The sequence below is a fragment of the Coffea eugenioides genome, unplaced genomic scaffold, assembly GCF_003713205.1.
Source record: "Coffea eugenioides isolate CCC68of unplaced genomic scaffold, Ceug_1.0 ScVebR1_3345;HRSCAF=4545, whole genome shotgun sequence".
Lineage (NCBI taxonomy): Eukaryota > Viridiplantae > Streptophyta > Magnoliopsida > Gentianales > Rubiaceae > Coffea > Coffea eugenioides.
The window spans coordinates 11,064-21,374 of record NW_020863913.1 but is presented as its reverse complement, the minus strand read 5'-3'; the positions used below and the strand labels follow the sequence as shown (position 1 = coordinate 21,374).

The following is a 10,311-nucleotide window of genomic DNA, read 5'->3' as shown; positions in this document are numbered from 1 at the left end:
TTCTGTCCAGTTTTGTCTTGTGTTTATGTTCTGTTTAAATCCAGAAAAAAAAAATCTCTTGTGTTGCATACCTTATTGTCATTCCCTTGAGTCGTTGCTGGAATTAATTTGCTGGGATACCGAATCTGTTTGCACTTGTTTCTTGAACCTTTGTGTTGTTGCTTTGCAAAACTCGAACATCAAAACCTTATTGGGGAAGTCTTGAGCTTCTTGGATCAAAGAGGTTAATCTTGGCAGTCTTGAAACCTGAAATAAACCTTCAACCGTGTTCTTGTTTTCATGGAACTTTGATCTTGAAACCAAATCTGTCCAAGTTGTTTACGTTAATTGCTGTGAAATTGTGGTCTAAGCTAGCTGGCTATTGTGTGAAAACACCCCAACAGAAGTCAAAAAAAAATTTCAAGAAAGACGGCTCTAGTTTCCAATTCTTGACCAGCCTTCAAGTTTTACCAAATCTGATTCAAACTTGGACTTTCAAATCTGAACAGCCCTAGTCTTGGTCAGCATTCAAGCCACCAAATCTGATTCAAACTTGGACTTCCAAATCTGAACAACATCCAATTCTTGACAGCCTACAAGTTTACCAAATTTTGTGCAAAATCTGACTTCCAAATCTGACCAGCCCCAAAATTTCGAATTTGGACCACTTGGGACTCCCAAATCTGACCAAACTCCAAGGTTTCTAATCTTGGCAAACCCAAGTGTCCAAATCAGATCACGGACCAAAAAGACCACGGACCAGCAACTCAACACATTCCAGAAATTTGGGTTTCGGGTAGAGTTTTCTAGGATTTTCAAAATTTCAGCATTCAAGTTAATTGTCTTACTTTCTTTTGAGTCGTTAGTTATTGTCCAGCTATATTCTGAGTCTTGAGTCGTGTCTAGGTCTTCAGTCATTCACCTCCACTTATTGCTACTAGCTTGTGTGTCACTTGTTGACTAGTCAAGAACGTACACTGCGGTGACGCCTCGTTTGTTCAACTCGAGCAACTAGCAAGCCAAGGGAATTGCTTGGTAAGATTATTAGAGAGTGATACACTTGAGTGAAACACGAGTGTGAGTGACCTATACATCGTATTAAAAAAAAAAAAAAAGAGAGAGGAACTCGTTTTGTTTATTTGTTTTGCAGGTGAACTAAATATGTCTAGTGGAGTGGGTAGCCAAACCATGGACATCAAACTACAGTTGGAAGCCATGATGGGGGAGTTCAAACGATTGCTTAAGAATGAAATCGAACCATTGCATGATCGAATTGATCAGTTGGAGAACTCGAGACCTCCACCTACCCCGAGTAAGGGCAAAGAATCGGCATACTCAAACGATGAAGAGGAAGCGTTTGAGGGAAGGTACCAAAATGATCAAAGGTTCCAACGTCGAGGAGATGACACCATTAAAGGTGTCAAACTCAAGATTCCTTCATTCCAAGGCAAGTCGGACCCCGAGGCGTACTTGGAATGGGAACGGAAAATTGAGTTAGTCTATGAATGCCACACCTATACGGAGGAGCAAAAGGTGAAACTAGCAGCCGTAGAATTCACTGACTACGCCTCCATTTGGTGGGACCAACTTAGACTAAGCCGAAGGAGAAATCGTGAGAGACCTTTGGAAACTTGGGAGGAAATGAGGAGTCTGATGAGAAAAAGGTTCGTTCCGAGCTACTATAGCCGAGATCTACACCGTCGGCTACAAGCTCTCAACCAAGGGTCCATGTCAGTTGAGGATTATTACAAGGAGATGGAAATGGCCATCATGAAGGCGGATTTGCGTGAAGATGGAGAGGCCACTATGGCTCGTTTTCTACATGGATTGAGGCCCGAGATTGCCGAAGTAGTGGAACTCCAACATTACCTCGACATGAATGAAATGCTCGAGAAGGCGGTTACAATTGAACGGCGCCTCAAGAGGAGGGGTACTGCGCGACAAAGCACTACTTATCAAGCTGGAAATTGGCGCACTTCTCAACCAAAAAGGGAGGAGAAAACCGCAGCTCCTTCTTACCCTCCAAGGCCGAATGACCTCCCTTCCAAGGCAACGCCCAAGCCTGACTTTGAGGCTAATAATGCAGCTACCAAACCGCGTGGTCGAGACACCAAGTGCTTTAAGTGTCAAGGATTTGGCCATATCGCTTCTCAATGCCCCAGCCAAAGGACCATGCTGATGTTGCCAAATGGGGAAATTGTATCAGATGAGGAAGAGGAGTACGAGGGGATACCGCCTCTAGAAGAGGAAGAGAATGAATCGAGTGAGGAGATACCCACGCATGAGGAGATTGGATGCCTAGTGGTTCGAAAGGTCCTCACTACCCGCGCCAAAGAGGAGGAAATGGAGGTACAACGGGACAACCTTTTCTGCACAAGGTGTTATATCAAGGATAAGGTGTGTAGTGTTGTTATTGATAGTGGGAGTTGTGCCAATGTCGCTAGTCTACTCATGGTAGAAATGCTAGGGCTCCAAGTTATCAAACATCCAAGACCTTATCGCCTTCAATGGTTGAACAATGAAGGGGAAGTCCGTGTGTTTAGACAAGTAAAAGTGCCATTCCGAATTGGCAATTATGAAGACGAGGTTACTTGTGATGTCGTGCCAATGCAAGCAAGTCACCTCATTCTTGGACGGCCTTGGCAATATGATCGCGATGTCGAATTCAAAGGAAGAGCTAATAAATATGTCTTTACTCATTGCAATAGAAAGGTGACACTTGTACCTCTCACCCCAAAACAAGTGTATGAAGATCAAATGAGGCTCCAAAAGGAGTATGAGCTAGAACTTGAGAGGAAAAAGTGAGAGAAAAGTGAGGGAGAAAAAGGAGAGAGTAGGGCCGAACCCCTAGGGAAGAAAAAGGCAACAAGTGGGTCGGCTATGAGAGAAGAAAATAAGGGGAAGCTAAGCTTGCTAGCAAAAGCCAAAGATGAATTTGAGGACATATTTCCTGAGGATGTACCTGATGGACTACCACCGCTAAGGGGAATCGAGCACCAAATCGATCTCATTCCTGGAGCACCATTGCCTAACAAACCAGCCTATGTCCAACAAGCTAATAAGCAGAGGCGCAAGCTTGTCTTTGAACCAGGTGATTGGGTCTGGTTACATTTGCGCAAGGAGAGATTTCCAAAACAACGGCAAAGCAAGCTGTCACCAAGAGGAGATGGGCCTTTTCAAGTTATTGAGCGCATCAACGACAATGCATACCGCTTAGATCTGCCTGGTGAGTATACTGTTAGTGCTACATTCAATGTTGCTGATCTAAGTCCATTTATTGCAGGGGACGAGTACGATTTGAGGGCAAATCCTTTTCAAGAGGAGGGGAATGATGCGGTTGAGCACGAGGCCCAAAGTGCACAAGTAGACCCTGTGAAGGTGCCCCAAGGCCCAGTGACACGAGCACGAGCTAAGAGATTCAAGGAGTCCCTCCAAGCCTTGGTACGTGCCATCCAAACCCAAGAGAAACCGGCCATTGAAGGAATTGAGTTGGAATATCCTTGCACGACCACTAAAATGCTGCTTACAATTGAAGATGCAAGTGTTCAAGCTCCAAACGGCGGGTTGAGCTGAAGTTAAGTACCGTCGCTGAGCCGTACGGGGATCTATAGTTAGTTGGGCTAGCTTTCGGTCAAGTGAAGGCCCAAGGGGCTGGCCGAACTTTCCTTGTTATTTTTCCAGTTTATTAGGTCTTAGTCACGGCTATTAATAGCCTCAAGCCGCATGTTACATTCAGTTTTTGGAGAGTATTGAATAAAATTTCCAGAATTTCGTCCATTCCTTGTGGCAAATTCCCTTAGCTTGTAAAAGCTAAGTTGAACATCCTAGAGTTGATCCTAGGCTGTTCTTGACTTATCAATCAAGCACACATACTTGATTGTGGCGTCCTCTACCGTTAAATCTGTTCTTGAGTGGTCCAAGTTCGGGTTCAACTCCGTCAAATCTTCATCGTGTTCCTCTAGATCCGAAGTAGCTTCCGCGTCTCGCATCACAATTCCCTATCGAGTTCATCAACATTCAAGAGTACATGTTTGCAAATCATGAGTAATACAGGCTGATCAGAATTCACACACTTCCTAACTTCCTTAGCCTTGATTATCATGTTTTGCTTCCTAGTGCTTGATTTAATCAGTGTATGACCCTTGGCCGAATGCTCATTTGTGGAAGTGGAGCAATTTCCAGATTCGGCCGTCTTTTGTTTCCTCTTTTGTCGGTCTAAGTCACATTCTCATTCCATTGTGCAAGAGAGTGTACTTATTAGATCTACCATCAAAAGTGACATGCTTATCAAATTGCCAGGGTCTTCCTAAAATTACATGGGTAGCATGCATGGGGACAACATCACAAACAACTTCGTCAATGTAGTTGCCAATGGAGAAAGGAAGACGTACCTGTTTGTAGACACGTACTTCACCATCTTCGCTTAGCCATTGTAGTCGGTACGGGTGTGGATGTCTAGTCGTTGGAAGTCCCAAGCTCTCTACCATGAGCAAACTTGCTACATTGGTGCAACTCCTACCATCAATGATGAGACTGCACACTTTGTCACTTATTTTACATCGAGTGTAAAACAAGTTCTCTCGTTGCAATTGCTCATCTTCTTTGACTCGGGCGGTTAGCACTCGTCGTGCCACCAAGCAACCAATTTCTCTTTGAGTAGGAGAGCACTCTTCCTCGGCCGAGTCATTCTCCAAGCAGTTATCCTTGGAGAAGGTCGGCATCTCCTCACAATCATCATCATCAGATACGACTTCTCCATTGTGAGTTATGAGCGTGACCTTTTGATTCGAACATTGAGATTGGATATGTCCGAATCCTTGGCATTTGAAGTACTTAATGTCCCTACTCCTAGGCTTAGGAATCTCTTGAGCCGAATTTGAAGTTGACCTAGTTGTATCAACAAACTTGTTAGCGGTAGAATTGGAATTTCAGTTAGGAAGGTTACCTTGTGTTCGGCTAGAAGTGGTTGGTATAGCCGATTGTCCAACTTCATGTGATGTTCTTCTCGGCTGGTTTCCCTTCCATACATTCGGATTTGAGGTTTGGTGGGGTCGGCCACCTCTCCTCAGTTTCCTTCCCCTTTCGGCCTTGATGAAGGTCACTCATATCCAAATAATGTTGAAGCTCCAAGGCCTCTTGAAGTTCAGGGTTTAAACCACGAAGAAATCTTGCCATCGTGACCTCACTATCTTCTTGGATATTAGCCCTCATCATGGCCGAAATCTCCTTGTAATAGTCCTCCACACTCATGTTGCCTTGAGTGAGGGTTTGCAGTTTTGAATGGAGATCGCGGTTGTAGTAGCTTGAAACAAACCTCTTACGCATCATGGCCTTGAGTTCACGCCAAGTTCGGACTTGTGGTTCACCGTTTCTCCTCCTTCCAGTCCGTACTTGATCCCACCAAACGAGTGCGTAGTCGGTGAACTCAACAGTGGCGATCTTCACCTTTTGTTCCTCGCTATAGTCATAGCAATCGAAGACCATCTCGAATCGGACTTCCCATTCCGAGTACGCCTCAGGGTCACTTCTACCTTGGAAGGTGGGAATTTTGATTTTAAGTCCCTTAAGTGCATCCTTGGTAGTGTCCCTTTTAGGCCTCTCGGCTCTCTCTTCATCCTCACTTGCCGAATAATCCTCACAATTTGCCCCTTTTGTACCATGGTGGTTTCGGGTGTGAGATCTGGATCGAGAGCCCCTCGTGAAGCTCTTGGAGAGTTCATCAAATCGGTTGTGCATTTCCTCCATTTGTTGCTCACTAATCCGCTTTAGTTCGGATTTCATAGCGTTGAACATCGACGTGTAGTCGGCGGTTTGGTTAGTTTGCTTCCATGTCTTTCGTTTTGCCCTGTAACGTTAGTGACCAAGAAAATAATACAAATAGAACCTCACTTCACTCGCTAAGTGTTTCACTCACACGTGTTTTCACTCCAAAGCACTCGAATGACCTTACCAAACTTCCTTACCTTGCCGGTTTGAGTAGTTTGAGAAATGCCGCACAAGGTCCTCAATTTGTTCACCAAACTTCCCACAAGAGTAACCAAGAGCAAGACACAATTTTGGAAGCAATGTGGACGGGATAGAGGGTAGTTTGGACTATTTCCTAGGGCAGACAGATTAGGAAAGTGTGCGAAAATGGAAAAGGAAACAAGCAAACCCTAGTTTCCTAATTTGAGTGGACTTATCCAAGTGGAATTAGGAGAGTTATGTCCACTTAGTTTCCTAATTGAATTTGGAAACAAGTTAGTTGTTGGAAACCTTTTAGAAAACCTTTTCTTCTTGTAACAACTTTTAGGAACTTCCAATTTCTACTCCAAGAAGGATTGCACAAAACAATTTCGGTTCCAACTCCCGAAAGAACAATTCGGTTGGAAACCTTTTGTACGGTTGGAAGGTAGGCTATTAAAGACCCACCCACGTTAGCCTTAACTTGCAAGCACAAGGTCAAGCTCGGATTTTCTGTTCAAACACACCCAAGGAAGGCAGTTTCGGATGTTTGTTCAAGACAATAGCAACTAGATGGAATCTCAACAACGTGACGCAATCAACCCTCCTCAGGCTCCCCCCCAATGGGTTACCCAAGATATTCCCTAGATAGAAGCAAAGACTCCAAGAAAGCCTTTCATCAATGCTCGAGAGTACAAGAAATTGTTCGCTAGACGGACGAAACAAATTTCCAAGAATCAAGAGGTTCAAGAACTTCAAGAAGTAGTAGTGGACCGAAACTTTTGAAATTTTTTTTTCCTTTTTGTAGTCTTGGATACAAGATGTAATCCGTGATTGATTTGGCAATAAACTTCGGACTTTCTTTCTTGTTTTTCGTTTCTTTTTTTTTTGACTTATACGACCAACACAACACAAGCTTGGCCGATTGGATTATTTTTCGGATTTGGTTCAGCCAATTCACACGCACAAGGAATCTTCAAGAACTTCGAGATCCTTCAAGAACTTTCAAGGAAGTTATCAAGAACTTCAAGAATTTCAAGATTGTGGTCAAGAAACTCAAGATTCTTGTAGGTTCTCTCAAGATTCACAAATACCAACAAGTTTCACCACAATTCAGATTCGAAAAACCAAGTAAACAAGTTGGATAACTCAAAACAATGATACCAGAAATTATGGACAGCAATAGACAAGCCAACGATGGAACACAAGACAGAATTTCAAGGCACTATGGACGGAACTAGAAAACGCACTTGGACAGATTTGTGGAGACAATTATGGGGAGATTCAAGACAACGAACCAACACAAGAACAGACAGAATATTGACGACTCGCGACAGGGTACAAACACGGACAGAAATTCGGCGCAACAAGGGAATAAACTCGGACAAATTTGACACATAAGTAAAATCCAACTACGGCCCGATTGCAAAACACATTGATTGAACACAAAACGGACAGAAATTGACGACGCCAATGGCAAAACAACTTCGGACAGATTTGTGAACAACGAAGAAACAACTAGCGATGCAACAAACAAACAAGACAGCGGAAAAATAGGAACCCTAAAACGAACTAGACAAGAACAAGTAAGAGGATATAACGACTTGATACCTCAACCAGCTCTGAAGCCAACTGATACGTTTCTCGGTCAACTCGTTCCGAGACACGTAGCACGATTGCCCAAGGACCTAGAGGGATACTCAACCGTTTGGATTACGGAACCTAGAACCAAGAGGGACGACTCAACTCGATTCAAGGCGGTAGAACGGCGACTCCAATTGAGGTGGTTACTCAAGTAGATAGGCCAGATGAACAACCAAGGACGTCACGCGTGATTGCTCAAATAACCCTTGCCAAGCAAGTAGGAATGTACTCTCGAAATTGTAAGAGAACAAATTGAAATTTTATTATCAAAAGTGTCTAACCTTTGCTGGTACAAAAGGCGCCTTTTTATAGGCTAGAAACCTTTGTGGTCAAGGATTGGCGGCCCACCAACCTAAACTAGAAAAGGAGCTCGATCCACTCTTGAACATGAGTGGGCCGATTGTTTGACTCCAATAACTAATAAACTATTAATTAAAACACGACTAACAAACCAACTAACAACTAATGACTCGATAATGATCAAAACCAACTAACAACTCATACGACTAACAATGCGAACATTCCTAGTGCTCGGCCCAAGTAGCTAAGGCCGCGCTTGATGCTTCCTTGATTTGGATCAATGTGTAGATGCCTTGATTAGCAACTTCCAAGCCTTCAATGTTCCTATGGAAGCCTTGAGTCAAGGCCGCCATCCGTGCACACATCAGTCCCCTCCACTTGAGAAGGATTTGTCCTCAAATCTGGATGGAAATGAATGATACTAGCAAGAGTTGGAGTATGAAACCTCAAATCTAATGCCACCACATATTGGCCCTCTTAGATTGAATGATACTTGCATACGTCATGATTATTATAATGCGGTGCACATGTCTCTTGGTCAGTTTGAAAATGCTCACAGCCAGCCAAGAAAAACCCATGGCTTTACTCCAATGACTCCTCGAAGATAACGCATATAGCTTCGGTTACATCTTTTTGGATCCTCCAAAATGCAACTGATATAATGAAGAACACTTTGAACACGTTCAACTGCATTAGACTGATCATCACTTGGAACACTTGTTGCAAAAGGGTAAGAAGGCATAGGACAAGATTCAAGCGCAAGAACGCCCTTTGAAACTCCATTACTCCTTCCAACAAGCAAAACAGACTCATGGGTGAAGTTAAATACCAATGGATCGTAAAGGGATGCAACACTTAAGAGGCAAACTTCATGAAGATTCTGATATTCACCAATGGAGTTAGGGATGGAACATGCCATGATCAACTCATTCTCTCCTTGCTTAACCCGCGACAAAGCAACTACTCTTGAAGGCAATGCCCTATCGAGTTCATCAACATTCAAGAGTACATGTTTGCAAATCATGAGTAATACAGGCTGATCAGAATTCACACACTTCCTAACTTCCTTAGCCTTGATTATCATGTTTTGCTTCCTAGTGCTTGATTTAATCAGTGTATGACCCTTGGCCGAATGCTCATTTGTGGAAGTGAAGCAATTTCCAGATTCGGCCGTCTTTTGTTTCCTCTTTTGTCGGTCTAAGTCACATTCTCGTTCCATTGTGCAAGAGAGTGTACTTATTAGATCTACCATCAAAAGTGACATGCTTATCAAATTGTCAGGGTCTTCCTAAAATTACATGGGTAGCATGCATGGGGACAACATCACAAACAACTTCGTCAATGTAGTTGCCAATGGAGAAAGGAAGACGTACCTGTTTGTAGACACGTACTTCACCATCTTCGCTTAGCCATTGTAGTCGGTAAGGGTGTGGATGTCTAGTCGTTGGAAGTCCCAAGCTCTCTACCATGAGCAAACTTGCTACATTGGTTCAACTCCTACCATCAATGATGAGACTGCACACTTTGTCACTTATTTTACATCGAGTGTAAAACAAGTTCTCTCGTTGCAATTGCTCATCTTCTTTGACTCGGGCGGTTAGCACTCGTCGTGCCACCAAGCAACCAATTTCTCTTTGAGTAGGAGAGCACTCTTCCTCGGCCGAGTCATTCTCCAAGCAGTTATCCTTGGAGAAGGTCGGCATCTCCTCACAATCATCATCATCAGATACGACTTCTCCATTGTGAGTTATGAGCGTGACCTTTTGATTCGAACATTGAGATTGGATATGTCCGAATCCTTGGCATTTGAAGTACTTAATGTCCCTACTCCTAGGCTTAGGAATCTCTTGAGCCGAATTTGAAGTTGACCTAGTTGTATCAACAAACTTGTTAGCGGTAGAATTGGAATTTCAGTTAGGAAGGTTACCTTGTGTTCGGCTAGAAGTGGTTGGTATAGCCGATTGTCCAACTTCATGTGATGTTCTTCTCGGCTGGTTTCCCTTCCATACATTCGGATTTGAGGTTTGGTGGGGTCGGCCACCTCTCCTCAGTTTCCTTCCCCTTTCGGCCTTGATGAAGGTCACTCATATCCAAATAATGTTGAAGCTCCAAGGCCTCTTGAAGTTCAGGGTTTAAACTGTGAGGACTCGTAAAAACTATTATTTTTTTTAGCCTAATTTGTGGCTTAATAAATTATTTAATTGGATATTTGCCTCGAGGAATATTTTCTAGTCTTATTAGACCTAAATACATGGTAATATAACTTCGTTATATTTTTAAAGTAACTCATTTCACGAATTAATTTCCTGGAGCGCGTTTAGTAAAAACAGTGAATAGTGCTTGGAGATTTTATCCGCTTGAGAGTACAATAAGTTTGGAATATTGGAGACATGTACAATGGACCTAAATTCGGTATTTTAATGTTTAAATACTCAAGTGATAGTT

At 43.2% G+C, this 10,311-nt stretch overlaps 1 protein-coding gene across 1 annotated transcript; it reads left to right on the top strand.

Annotated features, from left to right (window-relative positions):
• The first annotated feature begins 1,140 nt into the window (after positions 1-1,140).
• On the top strand, positions 1,141-2,784 carry LOC113757826. The gene has a single exon (XM_027300936.1). The coding sequence runs from the start codon at positions 1,141-1,143 to the stop codon at positions 2,782-2,784; it is 1,644 nt and encodes a 547-aa protein (XP_027156737.1).
• The last annotated feature ends 7,527 nt before the right edge of the window (positions 2,785-10,311 follow it).